The 13290-nt window shown below is 43.1% G+C and overlaps 1 protein-coding gene across 1 annotated transcript in view; it reads left to right on the plus strand.

The window, feature by feature from the left end:
* Nucleotides 1-5533: 5533 nt before the first annotated feature.
* LOC148813992 (CREB-regulated transcription coactivator 1-like) overlaps nt 5534-13290 on the plus strand; it is a 42974-nt gene continuing 35217 nt past the window's right edge. The window contains exons 1-2 of the mRNA XM_088907451.1: nt 5534-5665; nt 12781-12897. Coding sequence (XP_088763577.1) covers nt 5540-5665; nt 12781-12897 — 243 coding nt within the window. The 5' untranslated portion in view covers nt 5534-5539. The remainder of the gene's footprint in view (nt 5666-12780; nt 12898-13290) is intronic.

Here is a 13290-nt window from a genome sequence, read left to right on the forward strand (position 1 = left end):
GGTAAACACCCCCTTATTTTCTGAACAGTGTCGTAGGGCTAGTACATTTTTCAAGGTCTGGTCCAGCAAACTCTCCCCGTTTCCCATACGGAACCTAATTGCTGAATGATCTCAGCGCCACAGCCCTCTGTTGCTGAGGCTTAACTTCGATCAAAATCATAATGTCTTCGTAATTCCAGGCTTGCTCTCACTTCCTGCCGTGTCTCAGAGAGCATGCATATAATGCTTGTCCAGTATTTTCCCTGAATATATCTTCTAAAATTCTGTTTAAACCACTTAAATTAAAAGGGTAACAGATATTAATAAAATGCAGCAAATTATGTTCATGACGATGATTATATTATCATCTTTTAGGAACGTTTAGCTCATAATGCATACCAATATGAAGTGATTCAAGCCATTCTTTCGCTCACAGACGTGAACCATGAAAGTATCCCAAAATGCTGTTTGATACCTTTGTTGAGTTAGTTCAGCATAAAAATGGCCATTTTTTCCAGATTCTTAGCTGCGAGAATCACATTGTGATGAGACGGTTTTCCCATTCTTCCGTTCCTTTACCAGAAGTTTTGATGAACCAATTGAGCTCGGAAGAGTACTGGAGCTCCCTCTAGTGGCAAGCCTCAGTCACACCTTTTTCCCACTGTAATGACAGGTGATCGCTGCCAGTAGGTAGACAGTATAGACTCACCAAAGAAGTAGCCTTGTTTTCTCACATTCCTGCTGCTCAGCTTCTGCCTGACAGCACTAGATAATTACCTTTCAGCTGGTCCCAGCAGCGATTGCACAAGGTCAGCCACTCATTATGCAGTCTAACGATGGTATAATTAATATTCTCAAGAGGATAATACAGTGCCTTGCGGAAGTATCCAGACCCTTGCACAGTTGTCACATTTAGTTACTTTAAAGCTTGCAGTCATGATGTGTAGAATTCATATTTGTTACAGTATATACACCACGTACTCCACAAAAAGCAAAAAACAGCCCGAAAATAGATTAAGAGGAAACAAAAATGGGAAAATACAATTGCATACATATTTTTACTGTGCCACATCTACATTAATCTACAAAATTAGATTAATGGCCACTCTGTGCAATGATAGTGGTTGACTTGATTTCAGAATAAATACACCTGTCTCTGAAAGGTCTTTCACTCGGGTAGAAAATTTCCCGCAAAGATTCAAACATGAAAACCATGGTGCTTTCAGAACAGCTGAGCGATAAAGTTATATAAAGATACAGTTCAAGAGAAAGGTGTGGAAACATTTCAAAGACCCCTGATATCTCTTTGAGCACGGTGAAGTTGGTCGTTAAGGAGTGGAAAGCGCACAGACGCAGCCTGAAGGAAGAGGTGAGAGATGCCACTGTGCGACAGCAATGACTTTAAAAAAGATACAGAGCTCAGTGGCTGAGATGGGAGAAAATGTCTGTGGGTCATCAGTGTTCTGATCACTCCACAAAAAGCGTGTGTATAGGTCTGAAAAGAAATGTAATATTTCAAACATGGCAAAATGTTTGACAAAATAAAATGGAAACTTTTTGATCTAATTGCAAAAGGATGTTCTTGACTGGCACAGTCAAAGGCTGACTTGAACCCTATAGCTTTTACAAGGCAATGTATCACTAGAGCTTCACAATGTGTGCAATGGGCTGTGAGCCAAGAATTCAGCTATAACTAACTCTTCTGAGTGTGGCTGTAACATCCATGCAGCACCCTTAGCACTAAATAGCATTTCTCATTTTCTCATTTAAAAAAGAATAAAATGCTTCACTTTACTGGTGTTCTTTGGTCACTTGCTGTGAGACAGATGGCAACATGGTCATATGTGATGTCAAAAAGGAAAACTTATTTATATTATTCTCCTTTTATCCCATTACTGGCCATTGCCATAAAACGTGCATGCTGCAGTGCATGAAATTTACTTTGGTGCTTTTTTTTTTGCAAAGGAAAATACAGAAATGTAGTTATGTTACTTATAAATCTTATGCAATATTCATTTAAATCGTCTCTTTTGACCATTTCTTTGAGAGGTTTTTAAAGTGATGAATATTTTATGTTTAATAGAGGTAAATCTTGCATCTGTTAGATATGAATCTCCCTGTTGTCACTAATTATTGATTAGCTTAAAGATAAATATTCTAGGAAAAAAGACACCTAACTAAGGGAGCTAAGGGAGGAAATATATAACTAAAGCACTGAATAGAATCCTTCGTGACTTTCTAGAAAATAGTACATTGTAAATCATTCTCTGTAGAATTCAAAATAATCTTCTTTGAAAAATCCTTTCCAGGGGACAGCTTAAATAAACAGAGTGATAGCAATTGCTCATCTAAATATACAGTAAACTCATATCAACAGGCAAACGTTTCTGATATATGTAGCACATTATGAAAGTAGGCAAGACAGCTGATGGTATCTCAAAAAATAAAAGATTCTACAGCTGATATTATTAAATAATACATGAGTGCAAAAAGCATAACATTGGATCACAAAAAAAGACTTATGTGGGGTGAAAACTGAAACGCATAAAGAGAGATTTAGTGCATTGGTCTTTTAAGTGCAGGGTAATCTGCACATGAGTTAGTTATGACCTTCTTTTCAACTCTTGGGCTCGATAGATCAGACCTGCTTTTAAATTATGCAAGAGAACAATCTGGGCTTTCCAAATTTTCATGTCATTCCATCTTAAACAAAATGGCATTTATAGGACAAAACATCAGATTAGGAAACATGTGGTACATAATGTAAATAAAAATGGACAGACAAAGAAATTAAATCTAGTAATAAATATAAATTACATTCATAGCTTAGGAAGTTGAGAGGTTTGCTTAAAAGCGTTCTTGGTGCAAGACAAATAGATTGCAATGAAAACAGAAACCTTTCTCCCCTAGTAGAAGCGCAACCCTGTCACATTTTTTTTCAAAATGATCTTCCACAAACTGTGCAGGTGCCTTGATGTCCCAGTCCTGGGTGTACAAGGGATTTCCATGTTCTGCCTTGTTCATGTGTTTTGTTTGTTCCTACAGTGTGTGCTTAATGGTTTCATGCAGGTGTTATCCCTACATGAAGAGTGGAAGTGAGTCATCTTTGTTTATGATCCTAACCCCACATGAGGTTAATGTGCAAGATGTCCATCCGTCATTCTAGATCACTATTCCATTAAAGTAGCATCTGAAAAATCTTACACACAGCCAGTAATTGTGTGTGCAAAAGCCAAGGGGAGAATTGGGGGGTATTAAGAAAGAGTTTTGGTTTATCATTCCCAGAATTGCTTTATCCAATTCAACTCTTAGAACTCTTTGAACATGTTATTCATGCTGAAGGAGTTACGTAGCTTGGCAAGGAAGATCCTAAGATGAGTAAAACAATGGAGCCCTATACAGGAAGACATGTCAGCCAATAACAAGATGGTGTCACTCCTTTCTTTAGATTAAAGTCTGCTGTTGCTTTCAGGGGCTGATTCTTTCCTAGAGAATCTGTTTCGCTTTTGTCAGGGAAAGTCGGCTTTTGCACATGTCGCCCAGGAAGAGTGTCTTCCACCTCAACCGCTCCTGTTCTTCTCTGGGAGAATGAAATCTTACCCTTTGAAAATCTGTGTGCTGGCAAGGTCAGCTGCAGCAGTTGAGTGTATTTATTAGAGCTGAAGAGGACATTAATAGAAGCCAGCATTCATGAGGCTTGCCAGACAGGGAGACGTGATTATTCTGCACTTTTTCCTTTTCAAGCGCTGGACAAAGACAGGACTTCAAGGTTTTTTTGCAGCCAAGAGCCTTCTGCACAGCTTCCCACATCCCTCTCTCAGCCCCCTCTCCCCAACCAGCGGTTTCCTTGGTTACTTTACAGTTGAGTTTATACCAGGGCCAACAGCAGGTTCAACAGCAGAGGTATTGTTGTCTCTGCCTTTATTGCCTGTAGCTCAAGCTCCAAGGTTAAATATCTCATTTGTCCTTGTACGCTTCACAGAAGCTCTGACTCTGAGTTTTTAGGTACAGTAACTGCGGGCGACTTGACAAAAGATGTTAATAACTTCAGAGCTTCCAGCTAAAATAAGTCCAGCTTACAGCGTTTCCTCCTCCCTGTTCATTTGTCTCTGCAGACCATCCATCCCTTTTCAAAGCAGGTCATCAAGGAGACAATCCCAGCAAGCAACAGGCACAAGGCAGGACACACCCTGGACGCCAGTCCATCACAAGGCACACAGTCACACTCACACCAGGGCCAGCTTTCCCAGAAGCCAATTAACCTACCAGCATGCCTTTGGCCGGGAGGAAACCGCAGCACCACCCAAACGAGGAGAAATTTGAAATTTGAACGAGGCAGCAATGCTAACTACTGCCCAGTGTGCTGTCCCCTCTCTACATGCCAATAATGTTGGGGGCTGATGGAGCCTCTCTCTGTGTAGATCTGAGAGCCAGATTTCTCTCTCACACTCCAGTAACTAGATTAATCCTCAAGTCACAACATCCTTAAGCCCTGTCAAGTTCATCCGAGAGTGGCAACAGATGTTGACAGTGGGCTGAAAGAACAAGATGGCTTTGGTTTTGTGTTGGATTTTGTCAGTGGGATGTTTTTTTCTGTTTTTCTCCTTTTCTGTTCAGGAGGGAGTTAACCATTGCTTCAGCTGAGCATCGTTATGCAGCAAAGAGAGGAAATACCAGAGATTAGACCAAGTAATATTTCTGTGTAGACCATTTTTTTTTTATTTTTCTGTAATGGCCAAACTAACAGATTTGACTAATTGAATTTATTTTTGGATTTAACCTGCCATGTTTGTTGACACAACATAAATAATAAATAAAAAAAGTGCAGTTGTAAACTAAAAGAAAAGACGAAAGAATAAACTATGTCTATTTTACTTTGCCATTTCATCAGTAAATAAGAAGTTAAAATCATAGTTTTATTTTGATTCGATTAATTGTAATCATCACAAGTGTATTTGAATTCTGACCATTTCTATTTCAGGATTATTTATCTGTGATATTTGTATTCGTTTCACACGGTAATCATGTGTGTTAGTTCATTGCAAATACAAGAAAAAGAACACAGTATGAATATGACATAACCAAAATTTATGAATCCTACTTTACAGGATGGGCAAACTTTTAGAAGATGGTAATGTGTACCAGATGACTCAACAATCCTCTTAATGTAGCCATTAACAACACAGAACCAATGTCGAAGTCAGACATTTCTGGTGATTCTGAAGGACTAGGAATGAATAAAACACAACGTTTCAGGTATTTATATCATTGGCTTCTCGTTAATATTCTAAGCTAAGTTTGGAGTAGAAAGGTTGCGAAATTTAAAAAAAAACAAGGTTACAAAAGAGGTAATTCGGTCCATCTAGCACATATATTTCATGCATATAAAAATATATAAAAACTAGTTCAGGTTAAATTCACCCATCCCACACCACTGAGCCGAGAGCAGACGGGGGCGGCGATGTGCGGCACAGCGCCGTGTGCGTGATGACGACGCCTACGCGCGGGGACGTGGGCACGCCACGTCCCGTCGAGGGAAAGAGGAGGAGAAGAGCGAAAGATGGCGACCTCAAACAATCCGCGGAAATTCAGCGAGAAAATCGCTTTACACAACCAGAAGCAGGCCGAGGAGACTGCGGCTTTCGAGGAGGTGATGAAGGACCTGAGCATCACCAGAGCGGCGCGGGTAAGCGGGCCCCGGCGTCGTTTTGTTGTGGTCCCCGTGCTGCAGCGTGCAAGGCGAGCCCCGTTACCTTGGCCGTGGAAGTAAACAATAACAAACCCCCTATCAATGCAATCGCTAATCGATAGGCGAGATTGATGGCGATTCGGCTGATGGACGTGTACCGTGCACGACTCTCTCCCCCACCCCCGGGGTTTCTGGTTCGGTCTCAACCGAGGAAAGTTGCATCAGTCACCAAGACGGCACTGCAAGTGATGACAGTTCGCTGTTCATGTGCAACTTGTGTTGTCGGTGCGTTGTGTTTGGACTCTCCGCGGCGGTCGACTAAACGCGCCGTCCCCCCCCCCCTCCACCCTGTGGAAGGTGCATGCATGTCCCCCCCCCCCGGTCCCCAGGCTGCAGCGTGAAACGGTATCGGCTGAGGCTGGGGGTGTGCATGGCGAGGACAGCTCGAACCCCCGGGTCGCTAAGCAGGCGTGGGGAGAGGGGAAGTCTGAAGGTGGCTGGGCAGGGGGTGCACCCCGCCAAGGCAGACTCCGACTTCCCGTTTCTGTGAGTAAATCGTGCACACAGCTGTCAACGGGAGCGAGTTGGCAGTGTGGGGGGTGGGTGTTCGCGCTGAACTAAGTAAATCAGAGAAAAATGTTTTCACCGAGGTGAGCGGAAAATTGGAAATTAATTTCAGGGCCAAAGCATTTCGAGTTACCGTACTATATTGACGTCTGGGCATGGGCGGTTGGGAGTTCATGTGTAATTTGCACGGGCGTTTTTACATTTCTGCACACATTGCCTGCGAAGTCCGGCCCTGGTCTTCGCCCGAGGTGCGGTAGGGCGCTCACGCCGGTACAGACGTGTAGTTTTAAGGAATAACAGCATCAGCTGTCCGGTGGAGCCGCCGAACCCCGTCTTGTGTGTTTTTGCTGCATTAAAGAAATTGCACGGTGTTCAAAAGGGGCGGGCTTTTTTTGGGGTTGTTGTTGTTGTTGTTGTTGTTGGGGTGGGGGGGGGCGTGTTCGTGGGCAGGTGTGGGGGAGTGAGGGGCTCCACACGGCCGGTGCAGGGGCGAGTGGGCAGCCGTCGCTAGCTGGAGCCGTGCAGCAGCTCTCACACTCACAGATGAGTGTTTCGGTGCTGTCCGGGGGGAGATCATGCAGCCAACTTGTTCCGATGCGTTGCTGTCAGAGCGGTCTTCTAATCTGATTGTCACGGAAGGCATTTGCCCCTGGCAAGCTTTCCAGCTGTGATTTATTTTATTTTATTTTTTTGCCTAATACCGTACTCGTACATAAATACAGTATACGCACACGCACACACACTCCCTGACCTACTTCAGTTATGGGCTTCGCGTTCATTGATCACCAGTTCGGGATTTTTTTTTAAACCGTGTTGGGAAACATCTGGCGCTGTTATTCATACAGATAGGCGAACTGCGTTGCACGTTCAACACTGGACGAGCTGAAAACGCATTTCAGTGTAGCTATCGCCAGCGGCTGTCCGCTCCGGGAATGAGGAGGAAGCGCCTCTCACACAGGTTGTGCGTAAAAGCACCTCGTTTCTTAATCAACAGATTTGTAAGGGTGTCTATTTAAAACCCTAAATTCAAATATACTCTATTATAAGTGTCTGCTTTAGGGTAGGGTAATGGTATTTGTAAATGCAGCGCATGACGTTTACGCACAGTCTCCATAATAAACATGTTTCAACGGAAGAACTTGACTTGCAAGATATGACACTGATCTTGATCTTGCTGCCTGGTATCTGATGTTAATCAAAAGTGCTCTACATCCTCTGAGCGTACACTTGGGGACTGAGTGTGCTTGATCAAAAGGGCACGTTATCATTATTGTTCAGTTCTTACATGTATTTTTAGTAAAATTTAACTTCGGTAACTGTAAAAATTCCTGAAATCCGTTTAAAACAGGCTTGACAGAAGCAGACTTTCCCTTGTTTTGTGTACGTCTCAGTTTGTGTTCAGCAGTCACTTGAGACATGCCTTACTCATCATACTGTTTGCATGTTTGTTTTCTAACATTATAATATCACAGAATTATGCCAACTGATGCAGACACCAGACGTTTCGTCCAGATACCCAACTGACAAAAGCTGACATAGAAGAAAAAGAGTATTAAAAATGAACTGATATTAATTTGCCTCTGTCGGTTCTTGTAAACTGTCGAGTGTTATTGGAGAAAATGAGAAGATCAGCTTAACTTTTAAAAAAACACATTCTGTCATAATAAATTGTTCTAGGAGTACACTGTATATAAGCTTTTAAAAATATCCTGTTTTCACTTGGAGCGACTACACTGTTTCATATCAATTACTTAGAAGGCTGGGCTTCTGAGCTCTGTCTGTTGTCCCAGTTCTGATGGCGGATTATACATTAAAATGAAGTAAAGCCTCTTTGTTGATTTCCTAAATGCCATGTTTTATTTAATTCCTTTGTCAGCCCAACGGAAGCTGGTACTTTACTGGGCGATCATAAAGAATTTCAGGCACCCCGGTGTCCTCTGCCTATGGGCCATGATTCCTGTCCTTAGCTTTGAGCAGTTTCCCTCGTAGCCGTTCCTGTCTTCCTTGCTTCAAGAGGCGAGAGCCCTGAAAATGACTTGGCCCATTAGATCGGTTGTGGAGATGCTGAAGGCAGTGTATTTATGCACCTGGCTCTTTTAGAGTTGCATCTGTTTGGTAAATGTTTGGTTTTTCCATAGATTTAAAGAACCAAAGCCATCTAAAGACTGTTGATTAATTCTTATTCGCTGTTGTCAGGACCCACTGTATGTCGGTGAGCTGCTGGGTTTTTCTTGTCTAGTGTTCGAGACTGTTCAGGTGAGTGTCAAGAGAAATCTTCCGAACTATTCCCCAGTACTTGGCAGAAGTCTCTGATATTTGTTGGCAGTGATCAGAGCGGAGGTGTGCACATCCTGTGGAGCTGAACGTGCCCATCATTGTTAAAACGTTAGAAGCACGTGGCTCAGGTTTGCGATGGGAGCGCTCAGGGCCCAGATCCTGTGCGTGTTAAGCAAAACCGGAAGAGGTCAAGGCGATACTGTACCTCTTGTACAGTGGCATGCGCGGGTTGGCAGTGCCGTTATTGCACTGCGGTGGAGAACGGCGGGGAGTGCCGAGCTGTTTAAGGAGGAGGGATTCCATGAGGGTTGAAGAGAAATTGAGCTTGGCAGAGCTGTGCAAAGATAATTATGTGAATATTCAGATAGCGCCTCTTGGAAGGGAAGTGGAGCTACACTGAGCAAAATGTAAACGGAAAAAACTGATGCAAGGTTTTGATCCGTCTGCTCTTCGTGGGGGGGGGGGGGTGTAAGAAATTGCTTCACCTGGCAAAGATGAATTCCTGATGCATATGACTTTTATCGAACGTGAAGTTCAAGTCCTCCCTAGTAAGCTCATTCCACATTATGCTCTCAAACAGCTGTGGAGCAGGGCTGAGCTGAACTCTATGCAGTTCTCCAGGCTTCAAAATATATGAAAGACCTTCAAGGCCAATTTTCATGCTGAAACGGGTAACAAGCAATTTGATTGTTCGAAATTGGATGGTTAAAAAAATTGCAGCCAGCTAGCTGACCGATTTCCGTAAACAGCGGTGTACAATTAATCAGTTGCTGCTGCAGTCGGACAAGGGGTCATTCAGCAGCAGTGACCTCAGGATACCCAGTAGTCACCCATGAGTTTACAGGGTTTTCAGTGAGAGAGTTAGCTGCTCGCTCGACCTCAGCTAGCGCTCCTGGGAAAATATCAGCATGCTCAGCTGATCAGGCTCAGGTGGCGGTTATTTCCAAATTGAGAGAGTATAAAATAGAAAGATTACACACTTTTTTTTAATTCCAAGCGTAATAAGGCGCGGGATGCTCTGGGATCTTTTCTTTTAAAATGTGAAGTTTATCTGGAATTTTTTTTTCAATTAGAGAAAATTTCACGTAACACTGGTAAGTGCGCTTTTTCACTGGCCTGATCTTCTCAAGCGTGGTTATGTGATGGTGGTGCTAGCACCATTGGACCATCTCGATCACAGTTCAGAGTTCAACACAAGTGATGTTCTTCATTGCCATGGATGTGCTTTCGGTGTAGAAAGGGAGTAAAATCTGTTTTACTGCACAGTGGGTAGGTAGCTGCAATATTATTTGAATGAGTAGATGTGGCATTTGAGGTTTTGGTCTTGAGGTAAGACCAGGCTCAGATTAACATTCACCTCAGATTTCCATCAGGAGCAGCTTGTACAGCCATGCATGTCACCAGTCTTTATGTAGATGTTTGTTATTTTATACTATGTAAGTATTTATACTAAGTATGATATACTAAGTATTTTGTACTATTAGCAACTGCATTTAAAAGTGGTTCACATCACTGTAAATTGAATGGAATATTTGTCTGCATGTAGTTTTTCAATGTGCCTGCAGTAAATAATGTAGCCAGAGGGTGAAAAATAAGTTGTATAGGCTTTTGTTTAAAAATGCCTTTAATTTGAAATATCAAGATTTGTTTTGTAGAAAACATATTGATTGATAAACTTTGTTGTGGTGTGCACAGTACAGGAGCGAAGATATATGTAAGACCGTAAGCCTTTATGTAAAATGTAGTATGTACTGTCCATGTAGTCAGTTTAATACAAAAAGTTATGAACTTTGTGGCCCCTTTGGAAGTTATGCTTTCGTTTATTGATCTCTCTTGATACGGATTTAAACTTTTCTATCACTCCAGTTACTCATCTGAGTATTCCCCATGGCTGGTTATACTGTAGCCTGTCTCCCCTGGTTGAGTTTGGGCTATTACCTTGCTGTGATCACATGCGCACTGTCAGTGCCATATAATTAGCTGAGGTCTCCCAGCTTGCTAGGCAGCTGTGAGCGTGCAGTAATGTCAATGAGAACTGCATTGCTCCTAATGTTAATGCTGACTGCCCCGTACAGTAGTTCCTGATAAGTGTATCAGAGAAAAGCTGGTATGCTTCTCGTCCCCAAACAACTGGTGCTTTTCTTATAGAATCTTGGGTGCTATCTCGCTGAATCCATCCGTATTTTATTTGCATTTCACTTTAAACGATAACAGCGCCTATTTGAATGGCACTAGTTGGGTATGCAGGCGTTTTGTCAGGAAAATAGTTTTCATTAAGGCCACATACAGAGATTCGCAGAGTAAGTCCTCTGAAAGAAATCGCTCCTTTGTCGACGTGTGACGGTGCTGTCTGCCTCGTGTGGAAGGCGATGAGGATTCAGCGCAGGTGGCAGGTAACTCCAGTGGGCGTGTAGGATGTGTAGGCCTGTGAAGAGCAGGGCCACTTTAGTGCTTGATGTAGCGACTCAGTGTTCAGATCTAAGCTACTGTGCAAGGGGCTTGTTAGTGGAAGCTAGTGTAGCACAGCTATTCCTCAAGGATACAGTTCAAGGTTGTGACAAGCACAGTGATCTCTAATGTCACATTTGAACGTTATTAAGAATAAGTTTCACCCTGTCCAATTGCGGTTCATGACAATCAAGAAAAGAATCATGTTTTGTGTTATCTCTCCTACAAACTAATACAAGTCGGAGACCCGGCACAGGAGGAAGAGTTTGGGTTCAGCAGTGTGAAGCGAGTTCCTTTACACATTCATAGTCTTTCAAGTTTAGCTCGTCTAGACAGAGCACAATGTCAATGTAATTCCTGCAAGCCTTAATGCAATACAACACAATGAGAATGCAGGAAAGGATGACTTTTTGGCAATCTAATATAGTTTGTCAGGCTTCAGCAGCTGTAGGTGTGTGCAGATGAGGTGCCAGCGATGTCAGCTTGGGGTAATGCAGAATGAATGAGTGGCCTCTCAATTAAATTACCGCTCAGCCAGACAGTGCCTCTCAGCATCAGATTTTATAAGCTGGCTGCACAGGTCATGAAACCCCAAGCATGCTTGCATTTTCTGTATTATTTATACGTCAGGTGGGATTAGCTGTTATTTCAAAGGCCATTCTGGCAGTCGCCCTGTTTCTTCAAATGCCTTTGATTTTATTAGTGTAGAGGTTCCCTGTAGTGAAGATATACTTCAGCATATTTAGCGGTAAGTGTTTCTGTCAGCAGGTTTGAGAGACAAGGCCTCTCTGATTCGATTGCTTGAAGAAATCAAAGAGCCACCTCTCACTGTAGGGTTTGGCGGGGGACTCTTGCTCGTGGGCGTTTGTTTTAATTTCATTCAAGGGGCGATAGGATCAAGACTTGGAGCTGCCGATTCCGAGCTCTCAGACAGATCGATTCGTACGTCGTTGTTCCATGTGCGTAAGGCTGAGATGAGCAGGTGCCTTCTCTGCTGGTGTGGGGCACGATCACTCTGCCGCATGTGGCTTAGGCTTGGTGATTATCTATCTGCAGGTGCGTGTTGACACCAGAAATCATTAAGGTGGATGAACTTCATTTATGTTTTCTAAAAGTGCAGTTACAGTACATGCTATTGCTATCATTTTGTGGGCAACAACTCCCCACTGCATTGCGATGCTTAAGCTTCATTAATACATTATCAGGCGTGACTTACTGTATGAGTGTGGCTTGGCAGTCGCTTTCTGAATTCCAGTTTGCACTTGACAGCTCTGTGTACAGGCAGCTCTTGCTCACTTGGCAAGAAAAAACCACGTTTCCTGTCTGTTATAGGTTAAAAACAGATAAAGTACTGTTTGAGCTAAGAGAAGGAAAATAAAAGATTAAAAAAAATGTTTTATCCTTAGATAAATAAGGGGGCATGTTGAATAAAGTAGTGATTAGGGCTCTGGACACTGAAAGTTTGTAGGTTCAAGTCCACACTGAAGACACAGCAGTTATGCACTTAAGCAAGGTCCAGTCCACCCAGCTGTACATGTGGGTGCTATCGTTTCTGGGGGAATCGGTGCAATAGACTAGTGTCTCAGTCAGGGAGCATTAATGTCCCCTTAATGTTACAGAAACTGGGATGCAGTCCAACCCAGTGAGTCTCAAGATCTGCGGATGGGCTTTAATTTGACTTCAGTTGAGTTGATCCCTTTCTTGCTGTGTGTTGAAGTGTAATGCAGTAACAGTTTTTTTCCCCCTTGGAATTGCTTTTGATGATTATTTCATATCCTGCGGATTCCTTATCTCTGCGTCCTGCTCTGCCTTTGGCACAGCTGCAGCTACAGAAGACCCAGTATCTGCAGCTCGGACAGAACCGCGGACAGTACTATGGAGGGTCTCTGCCCAACGTCAACCAGATCGGCAGCAGCACCATTGACCTTCCCTTTCAGGTGAGATCCTTGTTTTTCACCCCCCTTCTCATGATTGATCATTAAAAAAAAGAAAAAGGCTGCATTGGTGGTGGTGGAGGGGAATTATTAGGAGGCAATGATTGGTAAAGGCCGGAGGGAAATTTGGTCAGGACACTGGGGAACACCCTTACTTTATTCAAGAAACACTCTGGGTTTTTTAATGACCATGGAGAGTTAGGACCTTGGTTTTTATGTCTTATGCGAAGGACTGCGCCTTATAACACTATAGTGTCCCCGTCACAATACTCTGGTATTCAGACCCATACAGACCGCAGGGTGAGCGCCCTCTACTGGTCCCTCTATCAACTCTCCCAGCAGCAACCTTAGCTTTCCCAGGAGGTCTCCCATCCAGGTACTGCTGAGCTTCAGTGC

Source organism: Atractosteus spatula, chromosome 28 (genome assembly GCF_055471065.1).
Source record: "Atractosteus spatula isolate fAtrSpa1 chromosome 28, fAtrSpa1.hap1, whole genome shotgun sequence".
In the NCBI taxonomy this organism is placed as follows: domain Eukaryota; kingdom Metazoa; phylum Chordata; class Actinopteri; order Semionotiformes; family Lepisosteidae; genus Atractosteus; species Atractosteus spatula.